The 21,507-nt window shown below is 42.4% G+C and overlaps 1 protein-coding gene across 2 annotated transcripts in view; it reads right to left on the bottom strand.

The window, feature by feature from the left end:
• KDR (kinase insert domain receptor) overlaps nt 1–20,480 on the bottom strand; it is a 44,721-nt gene extending 24,241 nt beyond the window's left edge. For both annotated transcript variants that reach the window (XM_061145936.1, XM_061145937.1), the window contains exons 1-14: nt 20,129–20,480; nt 16,384–16,477; nt 14,332–14,528; nt 11,457–11,587; nt 11,014–11,182; nt 10,298–10,437; nt 9,509–9,686; nt 7,998–8,112; nt 7,746–7,909; nt 5,737–5,893; nt 4,516–4,639; nt 3,893–4,001; nt 2,726–3,067; nt 560–706 (exon numbers count right to left, since the gene is read on the bottom strand). In XM_061145936.1, the coding sequence (XP_061001919.1) occupies nt 560–706; nt 2,726–3,067; nt 3,893–4,001; nt 4,516–4,639; nt 5,737–5,893; nt 7,746–7,909; nt 7,998–8,112; nt 9,509–9,686; nt 10,298–10,437; nt 11,014–11,182; nt 11,457–11,587; nt 14,332–14,528; nt 16,384–16,477; nt 20,129–20,195 (2,134 nt within the window). In that variant the 5' untranslated portion in view covers nt 20,196–20,480. The remainder of the gene's footprint in view (nt 1–559; nt 707–2,725; nt 3,068–3,892; nt 4,002–4,515; nt 4,640–5,736; nt 5,894–7,745; nt 7,910–7,997; nt 8,113–9,508; nt 9,687–10,297; nt 10,438–11,013; nt 11,183–11,456; nt 11,588–14,331; nt 14,529–16,383; nt 16,478–20,128) is intronic.
• Between the last annotated feature and the right edge of the window lie 1,027 nt (nt 20,481–21,507).

The following is a 21,507-nucleotide window of genomic DNA, read 5'->3' as shown; positions in this document are numbered from 1 at the left end:
TTCCATGAAAATTCAGCAGCCTCTGGATACTTGGACTCTGAGTCTACAAAATGAGTCAGACCATGGACACTAATACTGCTTTTTGTTCTGCCTAAAACAAATCAAGAAACAACATGGATGTTATACTGTATGACCCTTCTATGTGGAATCTAAAAAATAAAACAAGCTAGTGAATATAACAAATAAGAAGCAGACTCATACAGAGAACAAACCAGTGATGACCAGTGGGGAGAGGGGAGCGGGTGGGGGAAGATACCAAAGGGTAGGGGATTAAGAGGAACAAACTACTATGTATAAAATAAATAAGCTACAAGGATATATTGCATAGTACAGGGAATATAGCCCATATTATGCAATCATGATAAACGGAGTAATAATCTTGAAAAGTTGAGAGGCACTATATTGTCCACCTGAAAATTAAATAATATTGTACATCAACTATACCTTGATAAAAATAAATGAGTAAGTAAATAATTTTTAAAAAAGATATAGTATGGACTTTAGTCAATATCTCTAGGCAAATTATACAGCCAAAGTGAGATAGACATGCTCTGTTCACCTGAGTCCTCCACAAGCGTCTCATTGTCTTTAAACCACGTAATCTGTGGAGAGGGATTCCCAGATGCTGTGCAGGAAACTTCAATGGTTTCACCAATACTTGTCGTCTGATTCTCCAGGTTTCCTGTGATCATGGGTGCCATGCGCTCTATGTACACACACACACACAAAATCACAGGACACTTAGTTATGACTTTTGAAGCGGTTTTCATATCAGTAAACTATTAAACCATTTAGTAAACTATTAATTTACTAGGCTGAAAATACACAGAGGTGGACAACAGGAGTGTTGGTCACTGAGCAAAGTTAAATGAAACAAGTCAGTTCAGACAGATTACTGCATCTCTGAACATTCATACTAGTGATTCAACCTGGTAATCAACACAAAATTAAAGTTGTCTTTCTTATGGACTTCCCTCCTATCAGATAGATATATAGATAAATTCTAGCCACTGATACCCAAGAATTCTGCCATGTTTCTCTTGGAAAGTATATAACTTCAGTGCAATTCAACAAAGAACACCTTATATTTATTTGGTATTTTTTACAAAACTCATTTGTCCTACTTCTGTTGCTCACTGTCAACTCTATGATGGGAGTAATAGTTTTATTTTGAAGATGAAATGGGTTAAACAACTTGTCCAAGTCCCTGTAACTAAGTTAACAGCTGAATTCAGAATCTAGTTAGCCTAAAAGTTTAGTTCAATACTATTTCCAGTAAAGCATAGACAAAATAATAATACTCTAACAAAAGTCAAAGATTTTTTTTTTTAAAAATGAAGCCCACGGGTAGTTGTTTAAATGTACAGGACAACTTTAGATTTAATCTTTCCTACAAATCAGCAAAATGTTATGGAAATAACTTGTCCAAACCAACTGAATATCGAAAGGAATTTTGCTGAAAGAATCCACTTCAACATTTGGCAAAATGACAGTACCTCAACAGTGAACTGCACTGGAGCTTAAGCAAATAGACTCTGGTCTATTTCCAAGAATAATTTTTGGAAAACAACCTGGGAGTTCGTAGGGAAGCAAACCAGCCCACTGTGAGCAAGTGTTTCCTGGGCATGGCAAGCCGGGAGCCTCCTTTACATCTCTTTCTGAAGTTTTTCATTAGCTTGAAACCAGACCAGTCACCAAGATGAACAGAAAAACCATGCTCATATATGGGCTGTGATCTGAAGAGCCTTGGGATGACTACACTCAAAAAAATCTCTTCTTTTGACACCAGAGTCTTAACACCAGCAAAATCTATCCTAGTGCCTGCCTGAAAATATGTCAAGGCCTTTGAACTATTATTTGTCTGAAACTGCAGTATAAATTAGCTTATCTGGGCAGTTCTCCTTAACAAAACAGAACATATGCATCCTAGAAACTAGGAAGGGACACTAAGGAGATGAGAAAATGAGGAGAGAGGGTACAAAGAGAAACTCTCTAAATTTGTCTGATTTCCCCAGAGACAGCCACGGCTGCACAGATTTTGCGCAAGGTGAAATGTTAGAGGAGGTTCAGAGAGTGGCTTCATGTGGCACTGACAAAGCCTTTTGCTCATTAGAATGATCAACTCATTGACCTTGAGCTGTGCCCGAGAGGCACACACACAGTGCCTCACAGGGGCTCTCACAGGTCTTAAACAACCCCATCACCACACTCTCCAGGCAACAAAAGTCTTATCAAGCAATATGTGCCACTGTGTTCTGTCTGGAGCTCAGCAAGGAGTAAAGCAGAAAACAAGCCCGGTCTTCATGGACACAGAGCATTCACTGGACTATGACAGGTTGTCTGTGTTCTCATCCTACCCACCTAGCCACCACTGTGACCTTCCAGCACCCTCCGAGCTCACGGTGGGCATTCACACATACATGTCTATTAAAATAAATGAATGCCCAAGAATGAGGCAGAAATGTCCCTGGTTTAGGGTAATCCCCTGAAGATAGCAGTGAGCGACCCCACCATCAGGGTTGGAAAGAATAGGATTATTTTCTCTTTTTAATACACCACTTCAGCATGATTAGCTTCCTTCTGCCTTGAGGACTTTCAGTGAGTCAGATATGAGCTCATCTGTCTAATGTATAAGCACATAGAGGACAATCTTCTCATGGGCCCTGAAAGCACTACATTGAAGGCATCCCAACTGCCTCTGGATGGTCCAGAGTGATCGCCCTACCTAGGACTGTGAGCTGCCTGGCCACGCAATGTCTTTTCTTAGTCTTCCTGTCCTGAGCAAAGCAGACATAGTCTCCTTGGTCCTGCAAGGATGCATTCTGCAGCTCCATGATCAAGACGTCCTTTGTGCTGTTAGAGATCATGGTGGCATTCATTTTCCAAAGGGCATCCAAGTTCTTGCAGACAGGTGTAGGTAAATCGCCCATGTGGATGGGCAGGGCCTGTGGGCCGAGTTTGTACCATGTGAGGTTCTCAAACATCGTTCTGTCCGCTGAGCACCGCAGAGACACATTCTCCTGCTCGGTGGGCTGGGTGTCGGGTTGCAACGTGATTTCAGGCCCCCCTGAAATGTAAAACCCACGGTTAGAAGATGGTGATTTACCTTGGGCTTTCTGCTACTGCTTTCACGTTGCCTGCAGTCTGCAACGAAGCACCAAGAAAAGTGAAGCCCTGGCATTCCCAGACAACAGAATACAAGGAGACAACCAAACTGGGCAAGGTGGTTTCAAAACGTATTGTTTTGCTAAAACACATTATTTGGAAATGTAAATGAATCCCTCAGATATTTATAAAATCTCCACTTGGAGTCTAAGTATGGTTTTAAGATTAAAAAATTCAAATTGAAAGAGTATAATTATAATATGAGATTTACAAACTTAATTCCTCATTGACATGTAACACTCACTGACAGGAAAGCTATGTTTATTACCATGAATTGGCCCAGACTGAAATATTTTATCTCAGTCAACTAAAGCCAAACCATAAATTAAGATGAACAGAGAAAATCGGCAGCATCGGGACGGCACCGCTCCCATGTCACCACAACTGTCTCCCCAAAAGCTAACTTTGTCAGCTCTTCAACAGCAAGCCCACAAATACTGACTGAATCTCGGTAAGCCAAGCGCCGTGCTAAGACTCTGATGACAGAGACAAAAAGCACGGCGCCGGACTTGACAGTCAAAATCAATTGTTCTCTCCCCTGTGAAGTCAAACGCACTGACTTCACATGAGTCCAGGAGCTACCTGAGGAGTTCTCATCTACGAACAAAAGCATCGATTACCCACCCAAGTTCCCTTCCTAAAGCCATTGCCGCTCATGGGAATAGTCAGGACGACAGAGTATCTATCAGCCACCACCCCCCCCCACCCCGCCCCGGAGAGCACTTACTGGTCACATGGAAGGAGATAACCCTCTCTCCTCTTCCAGCTTTGTTCACTGCTTCACATTTATACAAAGCGGACACATTGGCTGCTTGGATAACAAGAGTACTTACAGTCTGTGAAAAAAATAGATCCCAGGCCATAAACAACGGAGCCTATGTTTATGCACATGCACTCAGACTAAAACTCCGCGTCCCCCCACTGCTGCGACCTGCCTACTCCATTCATCCTCCAGTACCGAGTGCACTCAAATCCATGCAATTATAACTATGCTGATGCTACTCACACATCATACAAAATGAGCTTTGGAACCATAAAATTAAAAATGTCTTAACACAACACTACATACCTTTTCTCACTTTCATGTTTATAAAATCAGAATTACCATACAACTGATGTACAGAGTTAATGGCATATGTATTTTATGTTTCTCTGACTCAGTAATAGCAAGTCAAGAGTGCTTTTAAAAGTCAATGGTGTTTTCAAACTGACTTAACATGCTAGTATTTTATCATTCCATTTACCTCACAGTCAATCTCCAATCTTCCTCACCTCTTATTTTACCCTGCTTTCAGTCCATCCTTCCATAAAAGAGAGACAGATTTTCAAATTCAAAAACTTAAAACTCACTTTGTTTCTTCCTTCAATTAGGGCAATCTGATTTTTGTTGACTTCGATTTTGTTTCCCCCCTGGAAGTCCTCCACATTTCTCCATTCCTTACAAGTGTATGGGTTTGTTGTTAAGGCAGCGAGGCTGTAAGACAGAGGTAAGAGATGATGTCATGACTTAATTTTCCTTTAATTCAAATCGATATCAAGGAAAGGAGTCAGACTTTGGTTATTACATTCTTAGAAATAACTTCGAATGCACTCCACCAAGTTACAAGACTTGGCGCCAATTAAAAATAGGCCTCCGCAATGGAGGAAAAGGTTCTAGGTAGATTCATTCAGGATACAGGAGGGAAGCAGCTATTCTGGGAACAAACCTCCATTCATAAATTGGATCGACAAGACAATTCAAGCTAATTTAGTTCAAAGGAAGGCAAGGAAACTAAGAAGCCACTGGGCTTCTTAAAGTAATTTCCCTGGGACTATATCCTTGTGTAGGAAACGGTCAGCATCTGAGGAAGAAACTAGAGAGGCCATCTCAAAAACAACAACAGGAAGTGCACTGCTTAGGGTGGTGGTGGGTGACTTGTTGCTGTTTTTCCTAAGGATGTCTGGACCTGTGTGTTACGACCTGATAAGCCGGACCTGAGACTCTGAGGTCTATCACTCCCTTGCAAACATCAGTACTTCCTCTGAGATGGACCTTCTCACAGATAAGGAGATTGGGATATTCACTGGCTGACTGGTATAGGAAGAAAAACCAAGGACTGGCAATTAACAAAGTGGCAAAGAAAGTGCATTCAGGGAGGTAGACATAAGGGCTAATTAGAGAGAGCTAATCTCAAAGCAGGATACCCCAAGGAACGACATCTCCTAAGGACATAGCACAGAGAAAGATGGAAGGAGATGAAGAGTACTGCTTGAGGAATAACCTTAGAGATAGCCTTCTTGGCTTAGAATAGAATCGTATCGTAGCATGGCTATGTCCGCCAACAGGGGAGTGGATAAGGAAGTTGTGGTACATATTTGCAACAGAGTACTACTCTGCCATATAAAAGAATGAAATAGTGCCATTTCCAGCCACACAGGTGGACCCAGAGATTATCAGAGTAAGTGAGGTAAGCCAGACAAAAACAAACACTGTCTGTTATCACTTACACATGGAATCTAAAGAATAAAACAAATAAATAAATTTTTTTTTAGGTGCAAAAGAGCAGGGGCAAAGGGCATGGTCCTACTCACGCGGGCGGGTAGGTGCACTCTGTCTCCAGCTGCCAGTACCAGCGAATGTGACTTGGGGGGGGGACGGCATAGACCGTGCAAGTCAGCGTTTGGGAGGTGCCGTACTGGTAAGAGTCCACGGGAGACAGCAGCGACTTCTCACCAATCTGAGGTGGGACTGGAGATGAGAAAGACAACTTCTGAACTGTCAATCAGCTTTGAGGATGGAAAGTTGCAGTTTTCAGCAACCAAAGCCTGTGTTTTGCCAAGCATAGGGTTTTTGCCCCCATTTGCTTTTTCAAAGAACATTTAGACTTGGAAGCAGGACACCTGACTTCTAGTGCTGCTCGCGATAATGACAATAAACTAGTAAGCTGGGTGGCTTTGTGGAGTCTCACTGCCCCGTGACTCGCTTTTCTCATCCGCGTCCGCGGGAGAGCTCTCCTCACCCTTCCAATTGCACAAGACTGGGCAAGCCTCCAGAAAAAATACTGCCGTTGTGAATAATACAGTAAGCAGATGCATTATGTGCTGAACATTGTTCTAAGTGCTTTACACCAATTTATTCACTTAGTCCTCACAGCCACTATTATTGTTCTCCACTTCACACATGAGAAAAATTTAAAAGTGAAATGACTTGACAAGGTCACCACCCTGCCTCCTCCTCCATCGCTCCCTCCTTCTTCACCTTCCTGCCTTCCTTCCTCTCTCCTATCCTTTCTTATCTTCTTGCCTCCCTCCCTCCATTCCTTCCCTGCCTGACCTCCTTCTTTCCCATATTTCTGTTTTTGGCTCCAAAGTCATTAATGTGAAACTATCTTGTCATCACTACCAACTTAAGGCCCAAGATTATACGTTCAAAACTTGACTTCTTTTTAATGCTTGTTTTAGAGAGGAGGGTAAATGCTAGGGTGAATCAAATGTGGAATGACTTCCTGGATGAATGAGATGGTTATTCACCATCCATTCTTACATCTTGATTTCTTGTTCATTTCCTTCTTCCCATCCTTCCTACCAGCTTCTCATCTTCTCTCCGCTCCCAAACCCCTATATCCAACTGGCTCCTAAATGACATTTCTGGAACCTGTTATCTTTAAAATACTCCTTGAAGCTGATGTCCCAGCAAAGAAATGAAGCCAAGCTCAGTAGACATACAGAGTATGGATACATTCAGGCAGGATATATAAGGAAGCACATGAGAAGGTTTAATATCACATGAGAAGGTTCTGAAGTTTTAATCTGCTATGCCAGCAGAGAGCATAAAGAATTACAACAGACAGGTATTTCCCACCCTGTGTCTGGAGCAAGATATTAACGGACGTATGGCGGAGGGGTTCACTAGTCACATGTTTGTTAAACCTCGGCTACTCTGTCTCCCTGCCCTCTCCCACTGGAAGAGGGTAATATACGATGTCCATCAACTTAGCATCTCTTGCATTTGCTTGACCATGATGACCTTATTCTCCTACCCAGAAGACTCATTATAAATAAGCATCTTTCAGGTTGGAAAAATAAAGTTCAAATTATCCTTAAATCTAAAATTTAATATGTCCCCTTTACAGCCTCAGAGTTAGGTCCCAGACATCTGTGGAAAAAAAGATTAAAACACTTCCAAGCAATGTCCACCTAGAAAGGCCTTCTGCGTTGGAGCCTACCTGTGCATCACTGATACATCAACCCCAAATCAAACTAGAAAGTTCCCACAAAATTCAAGAAGAATCTTAAACATCTGCATGCCAGAAGCACAATTCAAAGGTACTGCAGCTGAGCCTGATGACGGTCCCTGCTGGTACTTTTATCCCACAGTACTTAGCCATCTACTTTACTCTCACATTTGACCAAGGTTCGATCACCTGGCCTCGTAAGCAAAGTGTCCAAAGCACACTCAAGCCACACTGTTCTGGATCATTTTTATACACAGGAGCCGACTCATGATGCCAGTGAGGCCCAGGTGCCCAGCTGCTCCGGAGGACATCATCAAATTATTTATAACAGAACTGGGGCAGAGAAGGAAAACTGAACGGACTCACCATTCACCACCAGAGATACCATGTGGCTCTGTTTCTCCTTTGAAATGGGGTTGGTAAGGATGACAGTGTAATTTCCTGTATCTCTTTCACTCACTTCCATAATAGTCAGCACATGCCCCACTTTAATTGTGTGATTGGACTCAATGGGTCTTCCATTTTTATACCTATGGGGGAAAAAATTCCAGCAATTAGTCCAATCTGAGCATTTGCTTTCATGTGGCACAAGGCTCTGCATTTATTTCCAGTCGTTACCATTTTATTTCTGGAGGAGGGTAACCAAGGTACTTGACAGGGACTCTGACACGTTCCCCCACGGTGGCTTCCACCAAGGATTCCATGCCACTACCGAAAGCAACAAAAGGCTTTTCTGGAAGAAAATAAAGATAATTTTTTCTCATAGATGGCAACTTCTTAGACATGGCCATTTCTAAGAAGAGCTTCAAGTGAAGAGTCAAAAGCTGTGGGTCTGAGTCACTGCGGTTCCCACATTCCCACAGGTCCCATTCCAGCTTCCTTCTCACCCCAGGTCTCCAGCGTCTGTCTCTCCCCCAGTCTGCTCTGCAAGTCCACTGAGCACTCCAGTCTCACTCAGTCCAAGCACCTGCTTCTCCGGGAAGCTTTCTCTGCGTTCCCCAGGAGCCCTGGACTGCTCCTTCTCCTCGGTTCCTTCACACCCTACACATAACCCCATGCACACTCAGTCCTCAGACCTCTTCTCTCTGTCGACACCTCCTCTTGTCCATTACCTTCCTCCTAAACTTACATCTCCTGCCCCAGCTTCTCTGGGATCTAGGTTAATATCTTAAAGTTTCCACTTGGATGTTTAACAGGCATCTCCAAATGAAGCCACCAAACTCTGGGTCCCCAAATCTTACTCCCCTCCTTACCTTCCTTATCTCGGTTAAGAAAACTACCATTCACTCAGTTGCTCACACTAAAAACTCAGAGGTCATCTTCTATTTCTTTTCTCTACATCCCACAGGCAGGGAATCAACAGGCAGATGCTACTGGCTCTCTCTTCAAAGTTATACCCAGAATCAGTTCACTTCTCACTACCTCCACTTCCACCAACCTTGTCCAGGCCACCATCCATCTCTCAGCTGGATGACTGCAATTAGCCTTCTAACTAGCCTCTCTACTTCTGCCCTTACTTCCCTAAAGTATTTCACATCAGAAAAAAAAAAAAAACTTATATAGTGATCCTATTAAAACATAAGCCAGAGCGCATCTCTCTCTGCTCAAAACCCGTCTTGCATTCCCATATTATAAAATCCAAGCTCTTACAAAGGCCTGTAAGTTAGATACCATACAAATTATCATCTAAACTGAGACATTTATGTGAGTGAAAGAGAATAAATGGGAAATCAAGTTATTTTCTCAAAGCCCCACAGAAACTAACTAAATATAGCTTTCACCAATTGCAAGGCTTTATGCTTGCAATTCAAGGAAGACTCTCAGCCTTGTAATTGAACAAAACTTGTAAAATGATCTTAGACAAAAACCCTCTGCTTGTTATAGTGATAATAAGAATAGCAGCAACAAGTAATATTTAGTGAGCACTTACTGTATCAGCTCATTTCATCTCTAAAGCTGGGCTCTGAACCCAAGCTATGTTCTTGATCCTGAGGTCCTAGCGAGAGCTCAAAAACATCTTCTGAATGAACAAAATAGGATTCACTAGCTTAACTTAACTTAACTTAACTAGCTTAAACTTATTTGAATTTTCAAGGCAGAGCATAATTTCCAAGGCAATCTTGGCTTACCATGTACCCGGACGAACGTACTATTCTTCTTGGTCATCAGCCCACTGGAAGCTGCACAGATATACCACCCCTGGTCACTCCTGGTTACACCATCTATAGTCAAGGTGCTCAAGAACTTCTTCATTTCCGTCCCAGACTGGGTTTTTAGGTCCCGGTTTATAAGTTTTTTATGCTGATGCTGAAAAAGAGGTTACTGAACTTCCAAAGGCCAGCATAACATTCCCCAATAGCTTCTAGATACCCACAAAAGTCTTGGCCCTTGGTAAACACTATTTAATGCTAATAATAGAGACTTCTGAACTTTTAACATTATGCAGATGACAATTAAATTTGGTTTTAGAAGAAATAAATAGAATCAACTGAATTAGGAATTTTAAAACCTCACATAACAGGAATGAGAGAAATATAAACTGCAGAAACACAAGGAAATATGACCACAGTCTAAGGAGAAGAATGTCTCATGCCACTTCTTGCAAAAGATTTCCTTAAAGGGAAAACAGATCAAGGACTTTGGAGAACAGAGGAATAATGCAAACTGGAAGACATAATCATCAAAAGAAAACTAATCTTCACAGCTTGGACAGAGTTCTTGATTTTGCCTCTTTCTTTCTATGGGTGCTGTATGTCCTGTAGTTCTTTTAAAAGGTATGTGTATGTGTGTGTGTGTTAGTGTGAGCTAAGGCCCTTCAACTTTATCTGGCCAAAGAGGTCCCTGTCTCTCTTAAGCAAACTTCGGTGGAGCTTATTATCAAAGTATTTGGAGGTCTGACTTTGAGCTGTTAGTGTTACCTTCAAAGAAGGGTATTCCCAGTGGAAGTCGATCCCCACATTTAGCTCAGTTCGTGCTGTACAATTTAAGATGAGCTTCTCTCCAACAGACAGCTCGACTCCATGAGGCGGGCTCAGAACCACATCATAAATCTTATACCCTGGAGCGAGTAAATTGGAAAAAGGAAAAGTGAGAGGGAAACCAAATCTATAACTTGGCTCACATTTTTTCAGAAATGATGCAACTTCAAAATGTATCACATCATTTCCCCTGAGGGCCTCCCCAAACCTTGGTAACTCCTAGGAAAAATGGTCTATTGAGATTCACAAAGAAGCTCTAAACGGATTTCCAATGTGTTGTAGCCCAGTGGATAGAAAAGCAGTAAAATCTGAGAAGTCAATAGTCACTGGGTCCAGCTTTAGAAACTTACTGCACTTTCCATAAAATAGATATACTTAAAAAGAATTGATGCCAAGCAATGCTCGGAACATTGAATTTTTCATAAAATATGCTCCTATAATAGAACTCTTATTCATCCTTGCTCCTGATAAGAAAGGAGGAAAACCTCAATTGCACATTGGTTTATTGGATAGAGAAAGAGGGGATGTAATGAACTGCTTAACACTAAATCTTGAATTAATATATTTCTCAATATCTTCTGTCTTCTAGGATCTTAATATAAGAAGCTAATTTTTATTATCTAATATTAAAGATTAAAAAGGAATTGTCCTCTTACCTATAACCACAATTATGTACATAATAGACTGGTAGCTTTCATCATTGATTTTTGCTTCACAGAAGACCACGCCAGCATAACTGATCATATAGCTGGGAATACTGAAGCCTTTCTTGCTGTCCCAGAAAATTCTGTTACCATCAGGAACAAATCTTTTTTCTGGATACCTCTGGGTAGAAAAAGCAATATCAAATATTTAATTGTATTATCCAAAAGTGAAAACCATGAACACTAAAGAATTCATCTTATTTTAAGATTACAAATTGGTTTTATTTATTGTCATATTGACCCTTCCTAAAGTTTCCTTTAAAATTCATTGTTGATTTTAATATTATATAATATATACTATATGTAATATATATAATTACAATATAAACAGGCTAATCATCTTAATATTAGCTAAAAATTAAAGGTAAGAGATGATGGAGGAAGATGTAACTTACTGCACAAAGTGACACATTGAGGTTTGAAACAGTCCCCAAACATGGAATCACCACAGTTTTGTTTTTGTTCTCAGTGATGTATACAACTTCATGTTGGTCACTAACAGAAGCAATAAACGGAGACCTGTAATCTAGATGAGAATGTAATTTCATTCGTTAATGGCATTTACTAGAAAAGCTGGTCATCTTTCAGGTTCATAAACCCCAACCAGAGAAATGAATGACTGGGAAAGACATTTCTCGCTAGGCAAGGGAATCTGGAGGTAGGTCATCTGGTAGAAACCTGGCAGGGTGATCACTACAGTTCTTTCAAAGTGAAAGAGCGCATGTCTTTATTTTCATAAACATTTTCATATACATTATACATCTCTCATATACATAAATTTTAAAGTAAATTTAAAGTTAAATCTGTATAGTTTGCCTATCAAGTTTTATTAATATTAAAAAAATTCATATTCTTTCTCTTTAAGCAAATAATGTGTCATGAAAGCAGATTAATGGCTCCCAAAGGACCTTTAAAATAAAGAAATAACTGACCATTTTTAATTCAGGAGAAAGCTTATGTATTTTAAAATTGTGAAGAGTAAATATAAGATCCTGTATAAGGTAATGTTTAATAGTTATTGCATTTAGTTTAAGATTCAGTAGTCATTAATATTTTCAGTGACCAAAACACAAAAGACCATCATGGCAAAGACTGAGAAAAAAACAAAAGAGACTTTAATGCTATTCAAACATTGATCATATGATGTTAGCATGCTGCTGGGAAACCATTCCTTCCCCCAGGGACAGAGTTGGGGTAAAGTCATGCTTGAAATCCCTGAGAGATAATGGGTCATACCAATACCCCCAACACACCTGACCAGGCATTTTCAGAGCTCTTCAGGGTCGCTGGTCCAAGTGAAGAAAGAGTTAATTAAACCAAAGGGGGAAAAGCAGCTAATTCTCTGCAACAGCAGAAGTTTGATTTCCTTCCCAGCTGGAAAACACAGAAAGGCAGCCAATCCAGGCCACCACATGCCACAGCCATTATCTTACGAGGCCAAGACCCACTTCCTGGCTCCATCATTGCTGGAGGGAATGGGGTCAGAAGACTAAGGAAGTAAGGTGGGGACCAGAGGGGATATTAAAGGACTATCCATAGGGAATACTTCAATGTTTTCTTTTCCATTGTTAAACTTCATGACCTAAATCTTGGACAACTCACCTCCTACAACACTAGGCTTAAAAAGGAAGTAGAATTTGATGGTATTCTCAAAGACAGGCAGTGTACAAATAAACAGTGCTGGAGATGGCTACTTCTTAATATTACCTATCTTTCAGCTACATGCTATGAAATATTACATAGCTTGCTTATACAGCAAGTCTTTGAAAGCTAAATTAACCCCTTGACGTAAGACTAAAGCTATTCAGTACATCAATTCTATTTCAGTACCCCCCAAAAAAGGAAATAAACAAAAGAAACCCAAACAACCACCCATCCTCTCAAAATAAAATATTTACTGGAACTCATGAAATGAATTTTCGCATGTCTCCAGGTTTCCTGACTTGGGGAGAAGGAAATAACGAGATATTATGGGAGAGGTTCATCTAGTAGTATTTCCAGACAGCCTGAAAGCAGGAAATCCTTGCAAAAATCTTCTGAGAAAGCCTGATCTCCCAAGACTGCCAGATCAAAAGGAGCCAGAAATTCTCAAAGATCTGAGCCTTGTCTCTTTCAGCTTCTGCAGAAGGGAGGAGGACACAGAATCTATCCTGGATTGTGCTTACCCGGCACAAAAGTAATTCTCAAATATTGTGCAATCCAGGAGTGACATACATTATTTGATGGTTCTCCACTGCACTGAGCATATTGCACTATTGAAATGTAAATGGAAATATGTAAGTGTGCTTCCCAAAGCTGATGAAATCCCTGTTCTGTAAAAGATGCTTCTGGAAAAAAGTCTAAGCCATCTTCACCTGCTTCAGATTCTCTGGGATGTACAGAGGTATACAAATGTATAAATAAAATTTAGCTCATCTTTACTGAAAAGAAAAATATTTAGTATATCTAAGCAAAGTACTACACTATACAATTAATACTCACCAAAGTTACATGATTGGTATCTCACTAGTTAAGTCAGTTTTCCCAGGAAAATTAAGTTAATACAAGATTTTTGAAACACAAAGGAAAGAATAATTCAGATTATAAATACTAAATACACATGACATGTATTTTACCCTACGTGGATGGTAAGCTGGCCTCCACAGTGTAAATTCCAAATTGCAAACTCTAGGATAACAGGGCACGTCATCCAAGATCTCAGACCACACAAGCAAAGGAAAGAAATCCTGTCTTCAAAAGGCTCTTTGAGTCAGTGTCTTCATATGCGTGAGTGTATGGAAACTTGTTTTTTATAAAGTGTAAGAAGGGGGGAAAAAGTTCTTATGAACAAAAAGCTCCAGAGCCCTTGGCTGATTCCATGTGCATTCTTGGGGAAATCTCTGAATCTGCTGTAGATAACCTATCTCTTCACAGAAACTGCTCCATAATTCATCCCTGAATCTTCCTTTTCAAGGATTTCAGGGTTTTTTTCCTCAAACATCAGAAGGCTTCTTATAAATCTCCATTGCCAGTTGTGAACACAGACCTACCTCCCTTAGAAAGAAAGATCAGAACCGAACTAATTGGGTAAAAGAGGTGTAACAGGGCCCAAGCTGCAGAACAAATCACTGAATCCTGTCCTCAGAGGAAGCCTTGGGAGAGAAGAATTCTATGGACTCCTGTTGGCCGACAGCCTTCAGAACGAGCCGTTGGTGTCCTCAATCCTGTGCACCTATTATGCTTTGTAACTGGTAACTCACTTTGAGAAGTGAACGGCATTTAACCACCTACCTTGAACATACACATAAACAACGGAGGCCATGTCAGTGTCCCGGTAGAAGCACTTGTAGGCTCCAGTATCATTTCCAATCACTTCTGGAATTGTGAGCATCTTACAGAAGAAGCTGTCACTGCAATCTGTGACCTCCACTCTTTTCTCAGAGCCACTCTGATTGTTGGGCCAGAGCCAATCCAACTCCCTCTGACCCCTGAAAAATTCATTCCAAGCAAGTATTTAAGTGAAATGCCTATCAGGCTGTTTCTAAGAAAATTGAAGGTTTAGTTCTCCAACTTATACAAACTCCTCAACAAACAGATTCACAGCCTTTTACCTGTGACGACAGGATATTATGGACAAAAATGACAAAAAGGCAGAGCCTTAATTTCAGAAATTAACTCATTCATTCATTCAACAAATATTTATTAAGCGTGTGCTAAGTGCCAAACGTTGGTAAAGACTGAGAATACAGCAGTGAAGAAACCAAACTAAAATCAGTGCCTTCATGGAACCTCAGTCTAACTGAAAGACACTGGCAAAAAAAAAAAAAAAAGTAAATAAACTTCAATAAAGCTAAAATGTTCAAAAAGTGAATAAAATATATTGTATAAAAGGTAGTGATAAGTACTATGAGGAAAATTTAGAAGATGCAAAGAAACAAGTGAAGAGTTAGTTCTGGAGGGAGGCAACTTGGTGAAGTGGGCCATAGGTACATTGAGGGGGACAGAGTTTCAGGCAAAGGGAACAGCAATATCAAGGCCCTGGGGTGGATTCCTAACTGGAGTGCTAGGAGAATGGCAAGGAGCCCAGAGTAGCTACAGAAGAGTGGACAGTCGGGAGAGTAAGAGGTAAGGTTAGGATGGAAGGGAACGCAACTGTCTCAGGGCCTCACAGGACGTTGAAAGGACAGCATTAAAGCACAAACTACTTTCATTGCAGAATTTCTCTGCAAATCCCCAAAGAAGACAGTCAATGTGAAGGCAAATGTAATATTGCAGATCCTTCTTTAGCGACATTAATGAAAAAGTTACTTTTAACATACTCCATCATTTTTTTCATGACATAAAGCAAGTACAGAATCTCAGGGGTTTTAAATAACCTTTCTTGTCAAGGGTGGTTAAGAGGAAAATCTATGGAGAAATGCATCTTGAAATAGCAAAGCTAGGCCAATAGCACCTCTTCCTATGTTTTTTCCCCAAAGGCTGGGTATTGGTGACCTACCCTTGGTAAGGGGACTAGAGTATCCTTTACACTCGGCAAGCTAAAATAGATCGGTGTCACCGTGCTGAACACTTCACGTTCATCACGCAGAAACAATGGCAACAAGCGCCCCAAGGTTCTTTGTGGACCCTCAGCACTCTTCTCAGAGGGCAAGGTCGCCTCCACCCATCATTTCTGCCAAAGCCACCCTGGTCCCGAGAAGCCTCTGGGTCCGACAAGCATAATCACTACATTAAACCCTAAGGTCTCTTACTTTTCTTCCTGCAGTAGGGGCTGGAAGGCAAAATTTAAAAGCCTCTTTTTCTTGTCAAGAAGACCTAGTTTCCCAGTGAGTAAGAATCAAGAGCATGACTTCTTGCTAGCTGGTGAGTGACAGACATGTCAGAACCTCAAGCCAGAGCATGAGATTCACTCAGTAATATTAATGACCGAATATCAAATTGCTACCACAGTCAGAATTTATCATAAAATAAAGTTCTTGAAAAATGTTAAACAGATGTCCAAGAGCCATGCTGAGAATAACAAATATGTCCCAAAACTTCTTTAACTCCAAGGGTACATCCTTGGTATAACATACCACAAGCCAGGTGCTATCAATAATGGTTAGTAGGGTGTGTGTGTGTTGGTAGAGGACAGTAGGGGAAAAAAATATCAGCAAAATTGCACAGAATTTTGGGGAGAAAACCTTTCTCATGTTTTCATTACTACATTAGTTCTTAGAAACCTCACTACTTATAAACAATTACAACGACTCTATTACAATTCTGCTGTACGAAAATTATTTTTTCTTTAATAAACAATGAGATATTTGACACAGGAAATCTGAATCTAAAAGGCATCCTTACCTGCAAGTGATCTGAAGCGTTGTGTTAGCCATAATTGTAAGTATGTCTTTTTGGATGCTGAGCCTGGGTGGATCAAGGGAAACACTAGAAAAACCTAGAAACAAATTAAATAAATGAATGTAATTGCCACTGAGTCAGGGCCAATAGGAAACACCTTCCATAAACAACGCACACTCTATACTTTAAAAGGCCTCTTCAGCAGTTCATTGTGCAAAACTTGTGAATTTACTTTTCACCATTCCCAGTAAAAGTTCACAAGCTGTGTCATAACAGGAAGAATGGGCAGATGGTCATAAACCAACACAACAGTTCTGCAATTCATGGAGTGAGGGTGGAGTTCCTGTTTTCCTGCACTGCCAACTTCAAGGTCTTACAAAAGGATATGGGACATTGAAACCAAATGAACCTTCATCGGATGACCTCACTCCTTTGGGAAAGGACCCACGGACATTTTTTTATAAAACATAGGATGCACACATTTGACCAAACTGCTGATTAATGAGTACTACATACAGCGAGTTCTACCTAGTCCATCGATGTACTTTGGTGGGGGCACAGATGTCCATGACCTTGTCTTATTCTCCTTTATCAATTTTCTAATGCACTTACTCTGGTAACTGAACTGCCAAGGTTGAACAATCGTACATTAAAACTAGGTGAGAGGAATTGAGAAAAGAAACATTTTCCAATGTCATATAACATGCATGTACTTTTCCTCAGGGAACAGGACTTTAAAAAGGATAATGCTAATGAACTGCAACTGGGGAATCTCAACTTATTGATCAAAGTGTTGAGCTTGTCCTGACACCAAGCTTGCAACACAGGAAAAGTGTCTACCTAAATACACCACACAGTTTCCTTGCCATGGGTCACTCCACAGCAAGAAAGTTGAGTTCTCTGCCAACTAAATGCAAAGAGCTACCAGGTGTTAAAAAAAGCATCAGAAAAAGAAAAACTGTCCACCATGCTAGGGTCTTAATTGATATCCAGGTTTTCAAAACATCACCTTAAAAAGTGATTGATCCTAGGCAAGCACCCAAGCTTCATATGATCCTTAACTCACATCCACTAAGAACAAATGACTCTATAAGCCTACACTGGGATTCAAATTGTTCAGCAAATAAAAGGGTATTAGCAAATATGAAAAAGTATGAATAAACAAGAATGAACCAATATTTAGTGTAAATGTGCAGAGCACTAACTCTGTGGACCCCAGCGTGAATAGCTGCAGGCAAAACGAACTGATCACACTGTTCTCATACACTCATTCAGATGTGCAAAATACGTTGTTAGTAGATTTGTTGCTCAATATCAAAATTTGTTTTAAAAACTGGAAATTGTTATATCAATAAATCTCAGAAGCTAATAGGCACTGGACCTGACATGTTTCAGGGGCAGCAGTCTTAAAGTTTAGCATGTATCAGAATATGACGAGGCCTACAAATGTGCCTTTTTACAAGCATTTCAGGTGAGGCAGGCATACATGGTCGATCGGCCACTCTTGGATACCTGTGGTCTGGGGGGTGGCGTTCAGTTAATCAGCAGAGCACTTTCCAACATGAAGGAAATAACCACCCCCAAAGAAGGCAAACAGTAAAGCAAAATGTTTAAAAGCAAAAGAAAAGTCTTCCAATAATCGACCCTGCTGCATCTAAGAAAAGGAAAATGAAGACAATTCATTTGGATGAGCACAGACATCAAGTGTGACTGAGAAACACTCAGCTGAGAATCGTGTCAAAAACAGTAACTTAATACAATTCAGATGATGACCCAAATGAGAAACAATATATTATTTGTGCACATTCACAAGAGAAAAAAATGGTAGTAAAGGCTAAGCTCTAAATAAGCTATGCTTCCACCGTCACCAAAATAAAACATTCCTGAAAATCTCTTGTAAATCACCTCCACAGATTATCACACACTCTGGACACACTTTCCTATGTCAAAAAAAAAAAAAAAAAAAAAAAAGTTCTCCATTCATAGGGAATCAAAACAACATCATACTATTCTAGAGACATATCTCCAACAAAAAACTATTCTACAAGGCTATCAATAATGGTAACTTCAAACTCATACATGTAGACCAACGCTCAATTTCTTTTTGCTCCAATAAGCTTCATTCATTTTCATTGGCAGGTTTGAGTTCTGCTTTTCAGAAAGTTCTAAAGAAATAACTCTAAGAAGTACGTACACTGCTACTCAATAAAAAGCTCTTCTATGTTCAAATCCCATAACCAAAATTAATTCATTTGTGCACTATTACCCTTCCAGCTCAAAGACAGGAAGGAAAAACAACAGTGCCTCTGTCTCTAAAATTTGATGGCATCAATTATAGCCCAATCCAATTAAGCATGTCACACACTCCAAAAGGGCAACCTCATCATTATATTCAGGGCAACCAGATTACAGTTCCTACTGCTGTGCTATGGAACACCCTGGGCTTAAAAGCAACTCACATCTTTGGGGAATGCAGAACAAACCACAAGTTCCAGAACTTCACTCTCTCCCCCTAAAGGGAGACAGAGAGAGGTCCTGTCAGGGACAAATGAGTGTCCCTGGTAGAGCTGGCATGTATGAACCAAGTCATTATTAAGAAAATTCAGTAACTACAGACAGATGATCCTGTTACTGTATATGCATGTGAGTGTCCTAAAAAAAAAAAAAAAGACAGGTGATACTTTAATTTATAAGGAATTTTAATTTTATAAGACTTTTCCCCTGAACTATGCTTTTTTTTTTTTTTTTTTTTGCTTTTTCACCCTCTTCCTTCTGGCCCTCCGAAGAGTGAAAGTCTGGAAACCAGCAAACTGGCTACAGAGAGATGAGAGAGAAAGGCGGAGTAGGGGAAAAGGGGGAGAAAGGAGGGAGAGAGAGAGAAAGGAAATTTATTGCAACAAGGGCATGTGTGTTCCTAACCTTGAAGGAGAGAAATTTTAGACGGCAAGGAGAGTGGCGAGTGGCACCCAATCTAAGTACCAAATCGCTCAGAGAGTTTTCAGAACGTGAACTTCTGACCATGTGCTTACCCAAAAGACCAAAGCGGTCTGAAAGATGTTAAACTGTTTTACAATAAGAAGGTGTCTATTACTTGGAGACACCTTGGGAAGCTGTCACAGCCCCGGGTCCAAGGCCCCATTCCCCTTTCTCTCCGCGAAGAGAGTGGCGTCCTGCACCAGGAAGAAGGAAAAGTTTCGCTCTCCCCTGGACCCCACCTCATACAGTGGGTGTGTATAGGTGAGCTCGAACCAAAAAGGAACATCCGACCATCAGACCGGGGTCAGGCAGAGCTGAGCGCAGGGTGCCCTCCGGCCAAGCTGGCTCCTGGCTCCCAGACGGCTTCCTTCCCCGCGCTCGGGCGAGGATGCTGCGCGCAACCGGACAAGGTTTCACCGCCTGTTCCCGCCTGCGGGAGCACCTCCTGCCTGCCAGCCCGGGGCGCCTTCCCACTCCCGCCTCCCAAGAGCCCGAGGGTGTATCGGCTTCTGCAGGACACTCTCCAGCCCAGGTCCCTGTCGGAAAACAGAGTCGTGGAGATGGAACTAGGCTCAAGAGACTACCAACTTTCTGGGTAAACTTGGGTCAGTCACTGAGCTTCAGTTTCCTCTTTGGTAAATGAAAGAACACAGTGTCAAGTCACTTTCACCTCTCCAGCTCTATCAGTCCCGATGAGGTCCTGCTTCCTCATCCCTATCTCTCCGCCCGCACCCGATCTCTCCATTTTCTCTCTAGGAAGCGGGCTCCTTACCCACAGAGGCAGCCCGAGTCTCCACGCAGAGCCACAGAGCAAGGGCCAGCAGCGCCTTGCTCTCCATCCCGCACCTCGCGCCGGGCGCAATGCCCAGGAATCAGGCGCCCGTTCTCTTTCTGGTTCTGCTCCGCGAAAAAGGCGCGGAGATGGAACGTGCGCAGCCGCGCAGGGCTTCGGGGCGCGCTCAGGGCGAGGGTGCCCCAGCTCCCGCCGCGGCTGCAGGAGCGTCTGCGGTGCCAGTCGGAGAGGATGATCCCGGCTGCCGGACAGCTCCTGGCTTTCCGTGGCGCGCAAGTGATGCCTCGCGCGGGCAGAGGAAACGCTACCATACACCTCCGGCTTTCTCGGAGTCCCGGGACTCAGTGCTGGGTGGGAGCCAGAGCCGAAACTCTAGAGCGCGGAGGCGGGGCTATGCAGGGCGGGGCTTCCCTTCGAGACCAGCGCCGCCCCTCAGCCGGGTTCGGTGCGTGGATCGCTGCTTTCCCACGCCCACTCCATCTCTGCATCTCCCCCACTTGCCCAAAACTGCGTCTGGCCCAGAGTGGCCCAAGGGAGAACGTCCCGGGTGCAACAACCCCATATCTGGCAGAAAGAAAATGTAGCCCGCAGCGGGTTCTGAGGCACTCCAAGATTTGGTTGGCCCCTGCCTCCCCCAGAACCCCGAGATATTGGGGAGCAACACCGGGAGCGCGGCGAGGGGACACTGCGCCGTCAGGAGGCGCGCCAAAGTGTGGGACAGTCGGCTCCGAGCGCGCCCGAAGTGGCTGGGGGACGGGCCGAGGCTCAGCGGCAGGTTGAAGCAACCCGGAAGAATCGGATGCTGAGCCGAGGCGAAGGATCGCAACCTGGTGGTGACTCCAGGCAGACTCCAGAGTGTTTTGCTTGGCCAGCACGGTTGTAAAAATCTGAATCTGAATGCCTCTAGTCCGAATATTCACTTGCCCAGTTCTCCAAAGTTCCCACGATTTCCTCTTACACCTGATGGCTTCGAACGTTCTTAAGTTACCTGTCTCGCCCCCTAAAGCATTTAAATCTGAGACCCTCCCCCCTGTACCTACCTTTCACCAAAAACCTACCTCGGGCCTCCCGGGAGCCGGAGGTACCCAGGGCTCTGGCGTACCTTGGGTGTGTGTGAGTGTCTCCTTGAAAAGGAGCTTTTGGCCACCGTGTGGCCTGACCAGGAGTCCCTAGCGTGACGCTTCTCGGGCCTTCTCAAGAGCACAGCTTCCAGACAGGATCCCCTTAGGCGGAGGGGAAGGAGGCCGGCAGCGGCGGGCTTCACTGCAGGGGCAATGAAGCAAAGCTCCCGACCCTGGGCACCCAGAACGGTCTGTGCCAAACCTCTCGACCCTCTGGGCAGGTGTAGACTCCTCCCG

Source organism: Dama dama, chromosome 6, assembly GCF_033118175.1.
Source record: "Dama dama isolate Ldn47 chromosome 6, ASM3311817v1, whole genome shotgun sequence".
NCBI classification, from domain to species: domain Eukaryota; kingdom Metazoa; phylum Chordata; class Mammalia; order Artiodactyla; family Cervidae; genus Dama; species Dama dama.
The sequence above is the reverse complement of the archived record's forward strand: the minus strand, read 5'-3'. Positions and strand labels throughout refer to the sequence as shown.